The sequence below is a fragment of the Manis pentadactyla genome, chromosome 14, assembly GCF_030020395.1.
Source record: "Manis pentadactyla isolate mManPen7 chromosome 14, mManPen7.hap1, whole genome shotgun sequence".
Classification (NCBI taxonomy): domain Eukaryota; kingdom Metazoa; phylum Chordata; class Mammalia; order Pholidota; family Manidae; genus Manis; species Manis pentadactyla.
Genome location: NC_080032.1, coordinates 84987272 through 85003425, shown reverse-complemented (window position 1 = coordinate 85003425; position 16154 = coordinate 84987272). Strand labels below are relative to the sequence as shown.

The 16154-nt window shown below is 40.8% G+C and overlaps 1 protein-coding gene across 10 annotated transcripts in view; it reads right to left on the bottom strand.

Annotated features, from left to right (window-relative positions):
* FGD4 (FYVE, RhoGEF and PH domain containing 4) overlaps positions 1 to 16154 on the bottom strand; it is a 188314-nt gene that overhangs the window by 78682 nt on the left and 93478 nt on the right. Inside the window, exon 1 of one of the 10 annotated variants that reach the window (XM_036889360.2) lies at positions 8703 to 8991. The exons of the other annotated variants lie outside the window; for them this stretch is intronic. Coding sequence (XP_036745255.2) covers positions 8703 to 8718 — 16 coding nt within the window. The 5' untranslated portion in view covers positions 8719 to 8991. Of the gene's footprint in view, positions 1 to 8702; positions 8992 to 16154 lie in introns of those variants that run through there. 10 annotated transcript variants of the gene reach the window in all.

Genomic DNA, 16154 nt, shown 5'->3' with positions numbered 1-16154 from the left:
TTTAAGGGATAAAGACAGGCATTTTTACGTCCATTATGAACATGATTAAACTGAGGTGGTGTTTGGTGGCTAGGCTGATGTTATATGTCCTTTGCACATACAGTTTGTAAAAACCTTCTAGAAAGGGCCTCTAACTCCTAATTCTTTGCTTTCACTTGGCAGGTAACCAAGTGATGACATCTTGGTTGATGTCAACCAAGTGCCTCTATTTGACCTGACCCTGTGCCTCCATTTTCCGCCAAGACTGGGCAGCCAGAAGCTTCAAAATAACCAAGACACAAAACACTCTAATTTAAGAACTACTCCGTAGAACGTGCACCTTCATTTGGGTCACAGCAGAGCAAGACAGTGTTCCAGGCTTCCCTGCCTCTTCCTAGCTCCGAGCCTCCTCACCTGCTCACTGTTCCTCAGGTTTTTCTGATCTTGCTCTGCTGACAGGCATTCTCTCTGCAAACTGATGGGCATGCTCCCTGTGGTGCATCCATGGACTCTAGTCCTAGGCTCTGGGCTACGTGGCTGTCGCTTCTCCTACACCTGACACAGACCCCCACAGGGAGAGGCCAGGAAGCCCCCACGAGGCCCTTTCCCCTACTCACACCACATCTCACCTTCAGCATCCCCAGAAGGCACGTGGGACAGATGCCTGCATGTCACAGTTGAGGAAAGTAAGCCTTGTAAGGGGTTAACGCCCAGAGTCACCCAGGGCTTTGCACTCCACAGTCAGCGGGTGGTCCTCTGGTCAGGCCATGGGTGTTTTGCACTGGAAATGGGCTCATGATCTGGAGCTGTTATTTCCAGGATTTCCGGGGACGGGAGGGCCCACCAGCACTTGCTCCATTACGCCAAAGAGCCCGCTCACCACATACAGTCACTACGGTGATCTTAGATCCAAACGAATGGAAACATGGTTTTGATAAATGAAACATACAGTTTGAATCGAAATTGTCACCAAACCAAGTCAAGAAACACTGAGTTTGAAAATAAAGTCCTAGAGTCTGCTAACTTCTTAACTTAGGATAATAATGAATGTCCTCTGAGCAAATCGCATCTCTTCTCACTTCGAGAATCCACTCAGCCACCACATCCTGCCACTGACTCCAAAGAAGCAAAGTGCAAATTCTCCTCCATACATGGAATATATGCCAACTTTTCACCCTCCTGGAAGATTGGTTACAAGGGTGGGTTAGAGATAACAGAAAAAGGATTAAGAGAGTTACATGTATACATTAATTCAACTAGCATTTATTGAGCACCTTATAAGAAAGGGCACTGTAACAGGATCAGCAGGTGCCTGATAGCTTGCAGGATCGGAAAGACCTTCACCCTGCTCTCAAGTGGGAAGATTACCCCTCACTCAGGGGATTGCAGACTATATAGCACGTGAGTCCCTCAGTGGGAAGATTAACACATACCTGGATCAGGTCTGCAATTCACAGCTCACCGACCAAATCTGGTCTATCACTTATTTTTGTCAATAAAAGTTTTATTGGAATACAGCCATAGGCATTCTTGTACGTATTATGCATGATGCTTTTCACTAAACTGGCAGAGTTAAGTAGTTACAACAGAAACCGTATGGCCCACAAAGCCTAAAATATTTATGGTTTGGCTCTTTACAGAAAAAGTTTACAGACCTTGACCTAAATAATCAAGCAACAACCCAAGGATTCATGATATAAATGCTGTAATATTATAGTACTATTACTGTGGCACTACGTCATATTAGTACTGTGATTTTTCCAGAAGCAGTTCGGTTCTGCTCCCACTGGCAATGTCACCTTGGGCAAGGAAAAGCCTCTAGGTTTCAGGGAATTTTCAGTAGCCCCAAGGCACAACTGGTCAAGCACATCTGGGCTCACAGAGAACTCTGAGGTATATCGGGTGTATTAGCCGTGGGATAGGGTATATCTTTAGTTTCTTACTGATCTAAATCCCATATGCCTAGTGTGCTATTGATTCAGTTGTCTTCCTAATATTTTAGAAAAAATCACCTTCCCCCACGTCCCCTGGCATGTGAAGCCATAGCCAACACGTCATGCTTCCTGGTCAGTGGTTCTCAACCACGAATCACCTGTGGAGCTTTGGAAAAGAACAACTCGATACCCAGACTGTTCCCCAAGCCAATGGAATCCGTCTCCAGGCACTGGGACCCAAGTGTCGCGTCTCAACGCTTCCCAGGTGAGTCCAGTATGCGCTTCAGGGGGGAAACGCCATTCCTGGCACCATGGTGGCAGGTTTGGATTAACCAGCATCTGCAGTGGAAGCTGATAGGAACGAATTCCATAATTTTAAGCTATTTGTAAGACAGAGCTCCACCAAAATTATATCATCAAATGGGGATACCATGAAGACTTAGTAAAATTTTAATAGAAATGGGCTCACAGCATCAACTGACTCCTGTTTAGGTCACAGGCAACACATGTCCTGGGTGAGTCTGTCCGTACCATGCGCTGGGTAAAATAAGATGATCTGATTTTAGAATATATTAATGAAAAAAACCTGGACATCCTCTGCTTTATAGGAAAAGCTACCAATTAGAAGCCAGGAGAATTTAAAAGGGAGGATTATTTCTGGCTGAGGGAGAATATGGAAAACTCAGATGTGCGAGGAGAGACTTCTGAGACAGTCAACTTTAAAATGTTTATTGATGTCATAAACTCTGAAAGAAATAAAAACAGATGTAAGAAAAGAACTTGAAGGGCAAAAGACAGTTGGTTTTTTCTAAGGGTTACAGCCAGCTCATTTATTCAAGACGTCTGGTTTATAAATTAACCAGATTCTTGGCTTTTCTTCTTCCTTCTACCCACTGCCAAACTACGTTCCACTTATTCACAATAAATTTATCTACAGGTCCAGAGAAAAGAAGAAAAATCAAACTGGCCAATATTTCAAAATTTGACAAAGAAGTTGCAAAAACCAAATAGGATTGTTCTTAATTATCTCCGTCACATGCAACCAAGAACAGACTACTGCTTCTCATCACAAAAAAAGAAAATACATCCTTTTCATAAGTTAATCCTTCCTGACCTTGCCCATTTTTATTAATTTTGTATCTGCTTTTCTGGTTTATTTTTCTCAACCTGATTTCTCTAAACTTTCTAGCAGCTAAAACATCGCAGCCTAACACTCCCTGAAGACTAATTTCTGTAAGCTGCCTGCTTTACGGAGCCTACTAAAATGACTGGCTGACTTCCACTGCTCAGCCCACCGTCCTCCTACACTTTGTTTTGCAGCTACTGACCCTGTTCATTCACTTCTCAAACCTAAATTTAGCTTTGTGGCAGTAATGGATGAAATGAACTCTACCAAGTAGGAAAAACTCCTTCAGGAAGGCCAGTCCTTCACCCTGAAAGCTACTTATGTAAAGGCACCGTCCTGTCGCTGTAGCCCATGGCCAGGGTCAGCCTGACCAGCTGCGAGAAGCCAGGCTATGTTTATCTGGAAAGTGCATTTTTTCCCCTAGGAGAAAACAGGGTGGATTAGTAAATCTAGAGGCAGAAAGGTCATTATTTACTTTGTGAGCGTGAGAAAGTTACTTAACTTCCTTAAAATTAGAGAAATTTTTACTGTTCAAGCATCCCTCCTGTGGTATAGGTCAGCAGATGGGACCTCAAAGTGCTTCTATCTGACTAGTCTTTGACTTTTAAAAAAATCGGACGAGGGAGGTGGCTTTCTAAAATGGGATCACCGACAGTCTCTAATCTATCCCAAATCTCCTCTTTATTTTGATGCTTTTAAGACTAACATTAAAATAAATTCCATTTTACTACAAATTTAGTATTTAACAGCATCCAAAGTTAGGTGTTTGCTTTCCTTACTCTCTGCTGTGTAATCAGACCAGCAGGCCTCCTGTTTTTCTCCCTGGCTAGGTCCTGGACCAAGAGCACAATGGCATCGTGTGTCCAGACTCTTAACAGTGTAGGCGATTGTTACAGTCATGCAAAACTTAGAAAGCGAATACTGCATCTAGCTTATCTATTATTTCCTATATTTTTTTTTCTAACAGAGGAAGGAAGTTTGGAAGAAAATAAGCCAATTTATCCAATATAACCACTTGTCTAATTGTGAATTTTAAAGCTGCTTATATAAGTCATGTTTAGTTGTGTCTAATGTGATTGTACCTACAAAGAAAAAGTTAAAATATTTTATTCATTCAATGATGAAACCAATCTTGCTACTCCTTTGCTTTACATCCTTAAATAGGACTGTAAGACTCGGAGGAAAAAAAACTCTAATTTGCATAAAGTATCTGACATTAACCTACCTGTAATGCTTGGGCGATATTCCTACCTTCCTCATTCCCCAAACACATTCTACTCTTTTCCTATTCTGTGTGTTGTTGCATATGTTGGTTCCCTTAGCTCAATAATCTTTCCTCAAATACATTAATCTAGTTCCAGTGTCACTTTTTCAGGAGATTTCCTTGAGCAATCAGTTGCTCCTCCTTTTCTAGTCTCCAAACATATGTTCTGTACCTATACTGTGATGTTTGTCATGCATAATCACTGCTTTTAGAGGTCTATGGTGGAGACAAACTTCCTCAAAGGCAAGAGTATTAGAAGGTTTTAGGATCTAGTCAAGGACACAGTTATATTTCATCTCTAAGCACGTCTTGTTACCATTGTCTAAATAAGTTAATGAATTTAAGATTAAAGAGGTATAGAAAATATCTTCTTTGCTTAATATTTTCATTCACCCTTTTGCTCTTTTACTCTAAATCAGCAAATATGATGGAAGTAAATCAGGAAAAAATTTTATTGGGCAATGTTAAGAGAAAAACTGATGATATTCCATATAAATTGGTAACTCCACCAGTTCAATAGTCCTGAGGAGCTTACATTAACAAAATCCCCAGAATAATTATTTTCAAACTCTCTATCTTTCTTTTTGGTATACTCTAAATAGATTTCATAAGTCTAAGAAGTCATGCGATCTAATAATGTGTCACATTATTATTCAGATAAATGTATTATTATATAGCAAATAGTAGTTCACAGAATTTAACTGCTGGTTATAGAATTTTAAATGCAGGTCAATTTCCAATTATCTAGAGGTCTTAGGAAAGAAACTGGGTAAAGAATAAACACGTAAATAATTCTCACACTTTTAATTCATGCACTGGTTTTTTTACCCCTTCAAGTTTTACAAGAACTAGTAAGATAAAACATTTCTAGATTACTACATTTTATCTTCCTTTTTTTCCTATCTCCCTCCTACAGGAGAGTTTCAGAGTTAAATGCCTTAAATGCAGGAGAAAGAAAAATAAGAAAAACAAGAAAAAAGGGGAAAGTATACTCTTAGTACATAACAAAACATTTAAATATTTTCTTGTCATCTTGCCACAATTTTCTTCATGCAAACTATCCCCCAAATTTCTTGGTCTCACACCCTCAAACTTCTCCCGTCTATTTCCTCTCTCTCAAAAGTCTCATATTTCATAATCCAAAACACTTACTAAGCCCACCCATAGACTCCAGTCTCAACTACTCACCCTTCCCACTTTGTTACTTATAATGGTGATCAGCTTGGCCTCTCCAACTTCCGATGAGAAGAAACTCCTTGCTCAGATTCTGCTCAACAAGGAAGACCAGAAACTAGTAAGCAGAATATTTACTCTATAAAGGAGAAGTGAGGGGAAGAAATGGAGAACACCACAAATATTTTTGTAATTTATTGACTTCTCTATATTCCTGCTCATTTAGTTTTAAATTTCCTAACAGAAAAAGGACATGTGACTATTAGAAATACATCCATTAATTCAACAAATATTAAAATGAAGTACCCAGTACATATCAGATACTTTTCTGGACCCTAGTGAATCACACAACAAAAAAAGCATTTAGATAACATGCTAGGTGGTAGGAGGAAAACCAAGGCGAGGAGCGGAGATGGAGAATGCTGGCGCGTGGGGTCCTGATGAAAAGAAGCCTTCCCTGATCAGCAGGCAGGGAGGCACATGCCTATCGGGGATCAGCATTCCGGGCAAAGGATACAACTGGAGCAGTGCTAAGGCAGGAGCATAGCTGCTCTGTTCAGAGAGAAGGAAGACAACGTGGGGGGAGCAGAATGAGCTGGGAGCATATCTGACACTGAGTCCAGAGAATTAAAGGGCAGAGGTTGGGGTCTGGAGAGGTGGGGCGTTGTACACATCAGAGAGGATGGAGGCTTTCCTTTTGGGAGATGGGATCTGACTGAAGGGTTTGAGCAGAAGAAAGACAATGATCTGTCTGCCATTTTTAAAGGAACCCTCAGGCTGCTGGGCAGAGAACAGCCTTCAGGAGGTCAAAGGTAGATAGGAAGCTACTCTGATAATGCAGGGACAAGTTCAGTGTGGCTTGAAGCAGGGTACTAGCAGTGAAGCACTGAGACTTGGTTATTTTGGGGTCTCTTAGAGCAGGACTGCAACAGAGTACATGTGTGCAAGAGAAAAGAGATTCAAGGAAGACCAAGGTTTTTGGCCTGAGCAAAAGAAATAACAGTTGCTAGATAATGACATGGAGAAGACCAGTCCACAGTGACCTCTGGGTTTTACTGTTGTTACTTAAAGATTAAAAAAAAATTCTTATCTGTATTCATTCTCTAAGAGGGGGAAAGAGTAGTTTTCCCTAGGCCGGGTTTCAACAACCACCATGCAGAATGACCAGCTTGCATGACTAACACGATTTTTCTGCTCATAGGCATTTTCTGCTTGTTTCAACAATGACCAACCAACTGCAGACCTGGGTCCATTAGCAGAGAGGGGAAAAAAAACCTTAGAAGAACCTGACCTAAACAAGGCTTAAAGGCTTACGGTAGGGGATAAGTTAGAGAAAATAACTTAGGGCAAAGACCTTTAAACATATATTCAGACCAATATAACAGCTCCCTATGTTTAAAGGAGAAAGAGCACAGAGTAAAGATGATCGATCAACAGAGTGCAGGCCAGGAAGGGGCAAGGAGGGCAGAAGGCCTTACTAATCGCATGAACAGTGTCTAAGGAGAGCTCGTCAAGTTCAAGTCTTACTCTTGGATTGTAATTTAAGTGGCACACAGTTGGGACGAACAACAAATGAGGACCACATTCCCATCTCTGCAGAGACTTCCTAGAGTCATTCATCACACTCTTCACTTAATATCATCACAAGTACTTGACTACAAGCAGAAGTTTTCAAAAGGAAAGTTTCTACAAGTCATTAAGAAAAAGATAAAGCTTTTACAAAACATGTACACTAAATATGCATATTTAACATTTTTCTTTGACAGCTTAGTAGCGATAAAATAACCAAGTAGTGGGGACAGGAAGTGCTGCTACCTTACTGTCTTCTCAGTTTAAAAACCTTCAAAGGAACTCCTAAAGCTCCCATTATCATAGTGGCCTCTCACTATAGGGAGTTGCCCATTAGCGCAGAAAATTCTAGAAAGCCGTTCTCTCTCTATGTGAGGGCTGCCTTCCAGGAGGGAAAACTAATTCTCTCCAATCATTCCTAACTGTCTGAAGGTGGAAGGAGAAGGCACTGAAGTTAATTCAGGGAAAAAGAGCACTTTACTGGTGGAGAAAGAAAACACTTCCTTTTTGTTATGTAAAAAAAATTCCTATTTTGCGTGTGATGGTAAACCAAGAAGAGATCACACACACCTTGCACTTCATGCACAAACACTGGAATCCTGCACAGGAACCGAGGCTTCTGCTCAGATGATGGACGAAGTGGGGGCCAGCTCGGACTGAGCTGCACAGCCGCAATCCCTAGCCTGGGAAGGGAGCCAGCCCAGGCTTTGCAGCTGCAGAAGGGGGCCGCTGCCCCGCCGAGCACCCCACCAGCCCCATCTCGGGCTGCCGCCCCACGGACGCCCGCCGAGAAGGAAGGAGTGACCCCACCAGAGAACCTTGGTAACTGAAGACTGCCTGCTCTAAGTGCAGTTCATCTTTTCTAGCAGTGAGCCATTTCTCAGGAAGGCTTGTGTCCATGTAGAAACAGGAGGGAAATAGCTACACAAAACGAACTCATTTCATTTTTTAAAAATATTTTTAGCAGAAATTTCCTGTCACATGATTACATTTCTTCCACACAGTAGAATTTCATTCCTCTTTGAAAAAAAAATCCTTTTCTCCTTAATACACTTGCTGGAATACTGGAGGAAGAAACAGTGGCTTCATACAACTAACAGTGTCAAAAAGCAAACCCACGCCTATCTCCACAACGTTGTCTTATTTGGAAAACAAGTAACATTCGCTCCCTTTAACTTTGCTAAAACAAGAAGTCTGGGGCGGTGGAGGTCTGTCTGCTCCTGTGTGTGAGCAGGGACTGTGCTCCCTGCAGGAGCCCTGGGAAAAGGCTAGTGGTAAACATCTCGCAGCTTTATTCACCCCAGAGAAGGAAGGGAAAAAGAAAACTTTTTCCCTTCTTTCTCTGCATTCCTTCCCTCAGGGACTGAGTGTTAAGCCCTTCTAATGTTGGTAAGAATGAGTCAGGGAAACAGAAATTAAACAAATTTGTATTGCGTTAACCCAGAAGCAGCCTCCTGGAGGAGCCAGAAGCCATGAATATAGTACATATTTTAATGTTCAAGTTGAAAAATGTGGTGAACCTCATTCTTAACTTCAAAACAAAGCCAAACCCTGCCAGTTCCATGTCCCTCAGCATGCTGCATTCTAAACTGAGCCCCCTCCACCCCCCCTGAGACGGACACATGAGAAAGACACCCTAGAAAATGAAACCACTTACCTTCTTCAGTGGACATGATTTCACATTTACTGAGAGTACACTTTGGTTTGATAAGAAAATATTTGGCTTTACTCTTTTAAAGTTCATGTGATAAAGCCTCACTCCTGGCTGTGAAGCCCCTGGTGGACGGGAGATCCCACAGCTGAGCCAGGAGCCTGCCTGACAGGCGCACCACTCACATCAGGGCATTCTCAGACCTTAACTGCTGGGGCCGACCTCATGCATAATACGCCACACCTCCCAGAGGAAGGGCTGCTGCAGTGTGCTGAGAGACCAAGCCGACCAGGAGGGACAGACGACTATTTATTATGGCAAAATAAACAACAACTGAGGCACATGGAAGCTTCTAGCAATACATTTGGTTTAAAACTAATTCCGTAAATATTAGTAATGCTCCAAAAAAGCCAACATGACACGGTTTCTTTCCACTTTACATGGGACTAAAGAGGTTACAGTCAGGATTACAGGCTTAGAATATTAAAATATCATTCTGAATTATCTCAAATGCTCTTCAGCCACTTACAACTTTCATTTTAGGACAACTCATTGATCTGGTGAGTAAACAGTGCAGAGTGAATGAATACCACTCAAAAACTTCCTGAAGAAACCAAGTTTCATATGTTATTTCAGAAAACTGTTTAGCTGCAAAATATTTATTACTCATATTTATATATCCTTATAAGTTTCTATCACTTAACAGTACTTAAAAATTTTTTCATAGCCCTGAAAAATCAGAAAATGTCAATTAGAATATTGATAAAGGCACCATGAAATGACAGGTTATAGACATGACTCCCACGGATGAACATGGCCTCTCACCCCGCCCCACATGTGCGCAAGACCTCACACCCTAGCTGCCACAGATCACCTGGATGGAACTCTGAAACACACTACCTGGTCCCATGTCCAGGGTCAAATTCAAACAGTCTGCGGTACAGTCCCAGAATCTGGACTGACAGACGCTGCTGGTCTGGGACTGCGCTTCAGAGACCACATTTGAGGACCACTGGGACAGAGACTTGCCAGATTGCAGAATAGAAATGTCCTGAATCACTAAAGGCCGACAGCTCTGGCTCAACTGCACCTGCTGAAGAATTGCGTCATCCGGGCAGGAGGGGCTTATGTACACATTTAAGTGGACTCACTCTGACTTCCACCTGCTCGAAGTGGGAGTTATAAACTTGATCATTCTTAATAAAGGAAATTTGTGTATTAGGCATGAATAGATTTACAACTAATCTAAAAAGAATAGATAATTCAAATATGGAGGAAAGGAGGCAAAGAAGAAACCTGAATTATCTTTTATTTCTTTTGCAAACTCCACCCGTCTGTTTAAATTTCACTATGACAGGAAAACTGTTTATATTTGTTTCCAAGATCACTTAGCCTTGGCAAATTTCAGTAATGTAAAAATCAGAATGCTTCCCTGTCATAAAAACGTCCTACCTTCTGTGCTTCCTGGGCTTTGAGAGAAACTTTTAAATTATGATCTCAGATTTGGTTTTCAAACAAATACCTTTTCTGTTTTTATAGCTAATATTTACTTTGTGCCTGGTGCTGTGTTAAGCACTTTCCACGCACAATCTCATTAAATCCTCACCATAAGGTAGTAACGATTTATCACTACTTAACAGAAGAGAAAGGAGTAATATAGGGAAGGAATAATAACCTATTACCACTATGCAGAAGAGAAAACTAGGTTTAAGAGGTTAAAAATCTTGGCCAGTAACACCAGCAAAATGACCACCTTTAAGACATTAAATACACTTTTGTACAATAAATTAAGAATAGAATCCACTTTTGAATCTTTATAGATGAAAACCTAAAAACCAGAACATAAATTTCAGGAAATTTTAATTAAAATAAAATGTAACTATTATCATTGATTCTCACTGCCCACAGGGGGTTAATCTGCAGTTACATTCAGCATCTACCACAACTTGTACCTAAATTCTAAGCTGCCCAAGAGCAGCCATGGCAGTTGGTTATAAGGTTACATATGCACTTTCCACGTGACCCAGCAATCGCACTGCTGGATACCTGCCCAAGTGAAATGGGCACTTTCATTCACACAAAAATCTGCACTTGAGTGTTTCCAGAGGCCTTATTCATAATCACCAAAGTTGGAAACATCCCACTGTTCTTCAATTAATGACTGAGTAAACAAACTGTGGTGTGACACTCAGCAAGAACAAGGAATAAAACTAAGGATACTTGACTGTGCTTTAGAAAGAAGCCAACTTAAAGGCCTGCATTTATCTGATTGCATAAGACATCCTGGAAAAGAGAAGCCTATAGGGAGAAAGAATAGGTCTGAGGTTGCAGGGGCTGGTGGTGTGGGGAGGGGGTGACTGATTACAAAGGGAAGCAACTGCATTTTCTAACATGATGGGCCTGTTCTACACCTTCACTTGTGGAGGTGGTGACACGCATTTGTCAAAACTCAGACTGTACCCTAAAGGGGGTGCATTTACTCTTTATAAATCACCCCCTAATTTAAAAAAATTAAGGAGTAAATAAAAGCAATTTGTTTTTTTAAAAAGCAAGAGGCCATGAAGTAGACGGTTTGTTTTAGTGTAAACTCAAAACTAAATGATTTTTTTGGGTCAACGACGGCCTCTCTCATCATCAGTAGTTATATAGATAATCACTGGTTCATTACATCTGCTTCCTGTGTTTTTAAAAAATCTTGAAAAATTCAGAGGTGACCAAATTAGCTCCCCACACAAAAGTCCATTCGTCCACACTGAAGTTTTATGATAGTATATTTAATAGGACTTTTTCAATAAATGTTTAGGTAATTTTGTTAATTTAGTAGGATCATTTGTCATAGATATCTGCCCTAAAAATACCTAAAATTCATGCTGAACAGCTCACAGTTATTCACAAAATAGCCAGGCACTGAAGACTTAGCAGGCTGTAACTGCTCTTGTGCTTCTCGTCCGTGTAGAGAGGTTCTTTCTTTATCAATTCTGTTGAATAAGGACTTAAGAAAGTTCTGCAAAACATTCCCATGGCATTTCATAACCACTTGTTTCTTTCATGATGTTGAACTTAATTTGGTTTTCATGAAAGGCTACCCATATTATTTCAATAGCTTACCATTTCTAATGGAAATGGTCTAAAACAAAAAATGTACCATGCAACCTGAATTAAAATTTATTTGCTTACAATGTTTAACAAAAGAAGGGGTGAACTAAATTGTCAGCCCCAGCATTTTTATTTCAAGGTACCTGGCACATTATCTGTCATATAATTGAAAACTTCTAATGACTAATGGCAAAGGTGGCTTTAATAATTATTTACTAATAAACACGTTTTAGCAATGACAGGACAATTTTAGTAAGTGTTAGTATTTCACTTTGTTCAGAGAGGCCAAGGAGTAGGAAAAAAATAATTTAAGTACTTCTGGCTTTTAGTTATTGGCTGGGGAGTAAAATCCTCAGACTGATTGTCCAGTGTTATTTAACTGGGAAGTAATTTCCATTTCATAGAATGAAACTTATCTCAGTCTTAACCCATTTTGCACTCTTATCTCTTCTAGTAACAATCTAATAAAATCAAATAATTTGGTACTAAAATTATTCCCTCATGGGTTTAAACACATTTTAATTTAAAAACCAATCAATTGATGCTTAATTTCCATTTTACTTGCCTGTGAGCCTTAATGAAAGGAGGTCTGGAAATTTTTGAAAACATGCCAGATAAGTCCTGTTACTTGAATATTTTTTAACCAAACTATTTTTATAAATCTGCAAAGCAAGCTTATAATCTCAAACTCTATTCTTTCAAAAAATATTTAGTATGTTTTCTATTAATTCTTTAGTTAGGTGTTCAGTAAAAGTCTCAACCACACAGTACTGTCAAAGTAAACAGCATCCTTCAAACCAGGGTTTCTGGATGAATGATAACATAATCCCAGATTAAATTTCTGCCCATTCTGAGTTCTGACTTAATCCCACTTCTGCTTTGGAAGCCCATGGAAAGCTACATATCGTTCTAACGGTATGTTGGCAGGGATGGCTGTACACCTCAGGCATATAGTTTAGGAGAAGAAAGCTTGTATCCAAAATGTCATTTGGCTTTAATTGTCTTCTAATACAAAATACATAATCCTGGATAATAAAAACCCTCTTTCCTAACCTAAATTATGGAACTGATTCCCCATGCCCTGATTTGTAGTCTATCTGATGTCATCTGCATGGATTTCCTGCACCACACCCCTCTTGACATTTGCTCACACACACAGCTCAGCAGCAGATGCACTTTAATCTGGTGATACTTCTTTTTCTTTTCTTTCTTTTTTTTTTTTTGGCATTTTCTCCCATCATGGTCCGCTCTTTTCTCTAAGTCTGGCATGGTTTTTATCTGTTTCTGCTTTTGCACAAATCCCAGGTAATTGATATTATCCAAATTCAAAGCACAAACAAAGTTAATTGACAAGTACGGTGTTTCTTCCTTAATTATGACATTATTTTTACAGAACTTTCGCTTCCACTCAGGCAATTCCAAGGACCTTCCCTACACTGGAAGCCCCAGGCAGGTCCTGTAAGTAAATCACATTCATCAAGTCATCAGTGCCAAGAAGAACGCTGCAATTCTCAATCTTGCCACCATCCAGATTTCTACCTTTCCTACTCTATAAACTCGTGAATGAACCTTCTTAGCTCTCATAATAGCTGCATTAAAAAGCATATACAAAGCATTAATATCATGCTGGGCACACAACTGATGTGCATTTCTCTCTCCGCTCAAGCGCTATCACAGTCCTGCCTCACCCACCCCACCAGGGTCAGCCTTCCCTGCAGTTCAGTGTCCTTCACCTGCATCTCTTTCACCTGTAGCTGCACCACGACGGTGCCCACCTGCAGGGCTCTAGTGCTGAGGCTGCCATGCATCGCAAGCAAAATATTATTGCAACCATTTTACTGGGTATAGAATTTCAGGTGGGGAAGATGAAAAAGTCCTAGAGATGGATGGTGGTGAGGTGGTGAAACAATGTGAATGTACTAATGCCACAGAGCTGTCTGTACAGGGGGAAATGGCTAAGATGGTAAATTCTATGTTATGTATATTTCACCACACACACAAAAAAAATTCGTGCAACCAGAACATTTTCCACCATCAATTTATGCCACCCAACGTCAGCCAGCCTACCCCAGCTGTGCCCCGTCTGTTTGCTCATGCTTATGATTTCCTTGTCATGGACTCTCTACTTCTCTGCATTCTTCTCTTTCTCACTATCTACTCCAGACAGCTGACCCGCTGGAGGGCCGCAACCCCTTCACTGTGCAGCGGCTTCGAGAACGTCTATTTCCAGTACCAAACTCTCCTTTCCATTTCATGCTCTCATTTCCATATATTGGCAGGTGTGAACTTCACCTGGAAGCCTTGAGATTTCATTAGGCAGCATGCACGGCGGGGGTGGCGGGGGTGGGGGAAGGACCGTGTCTCAGGCTCTACAGTGAGGACACCCGCGGCAGCTCGGCGGACCCCATCGGGGCTCAAAGAACTGCCCATCACTCCCCAGCTGATACCCTCAGCGGCCCCTCTCCACACTTACCATGAACCCCAAACCCCGCAGACCTGAGGCTCGGTCCCCTGCTTACCTTTCTGGTCTCATTTTTTGCCACCTGGCTTTCAAAATATGTTCCCAAAGCATGTCCCCTCCATCAGTCACCAGTTTTGAGAAGCAAGTCAGAAAAAACTGTTTTCTTTTCATACCTTTCCACAGGAACCTATTATTTTTTCCAACTTTGAAACAGCCCATGCAGCTTCCAAAGAAGTCTCCTTGGAGGCTGTAAGAAAACAAAGTGCAGAGTCTGCCCCTGCCGGGTCACAGAGAGGGCGAGGGACAGGCAGCTACTTCTAGGGGCTCGCGAGAAGGAAGGGAGGGCTTTCCTTTTTTGTGATCAGCTGCCTCGTCCAGATTTCTTTTAATTGCTGTCTTCCTTTCCCCAAAGCCCTGATGCACAGCTTGCTAGTGTAAGAGCGGCCGCTTAGGCCCTTGCGTTGGCCCCAAATACTGTTAAAGGACAAACTCAGAGATACAGAAAGAAAAGATGCCCTCAACATCACCAGCCCCATCCTATCTTTGCAAATCATCCACTCTGATTTCTTCCCTTTTATCCCACAGATAATGACACCCTTAAACATGCAATTTCCTTTTTGATGCAATCTCAGAAGCATGTTACTGGAAGAAAGAACATTCCAAAGGAAGAAAAATAGAAGGAATATTAGTTGGTTCGGATTTCAGTAAGCTTTTCGATAACTTTTTCTGAGTTACAGTCTTAGTAGTAAGAAATAAGATCAAGGATAGAAAGGGAACTAGTTTTCAATTAACACTAAGGATTATAAAATATCCATACAGTTTGTAAGACCCACTATATGGACATTTTATATGTACACTAGAGTTTGTACATTCACCATTAGTGGAACTCAAGAAAAATCATCTTCCATTAGCAAAGAGCTCACTGTCTACGGAGTATAGCACATCTTTATCCTCCACACAGGGTGGTAAAGGCAAACAGATTTAGCTACTCAGGCAGGTAACATAAATGAGTAAGAAATGCAGAGTTAAAACAGTGTGAATTACAAATAATTGTGGCAGACTGGAGAATGATTTTTTGTAATTAAAAACTTTAAACTCAGCAACATTGTGAGTCAAAAGAAGCTTTGACCCATCAATTTGAGATTCCTTCTAAAACTGTTTTATCCATCTGTCTACAAAGATTTATTGAGCCCCTGCGCAGGACTCAACACAATGTACACGGCACACTGCTAAGTGCTTGGGAATTTTTTAGAAAGTCTTGATTGTCACTTACTGAAATTTCATTTTCTTTCAGCCACAATATGCTTTTCAGTTCCTATGGCCTTAAGATCTTTACATATCATTAGGTCTCACCATCGTCTGCACGTTTTTTTTCACATTCTTTTGAACACTACTTACAGCTGTAATTAAATGTTCATGCAATGTCCTTGTTTAGCATTTGTCTTCCCTACTATTCCCAAAGCTTCTGGAAAGCAAGGGCTGTAACTGTCTGGTTCATTTCTATGGACTCCATGCATACTGCATCAGATACTTAACACCATCTTACTAACTGGTCCCTTTCAAGGAGAAAGCAGACAAGCAAAATGGTGACTGACAAGTCTGGCTGGACCTCTGTTACAGCTGGTAAGGGAAGGTTTCTAGAAAAATGACTTCCAAACTTTTTGATGGCACATCCTCTGAGTATGAAATCTGGGCAATGCAACCCCAAGTATGTACATGTGCATGCATGTACATATGTATAAGTTAAATACAGGCATTACTGCACTAACATGCTTACTGTAAAACACAAAAAGAGAACTTAAATAGGATGAAGTAAAGATAAAATACTATTTTTGAGACAACAATGTGATTCAGTCTTTCATTTTAAAAAATCTTGGTTAAATATTTCATGATAGAGCCAT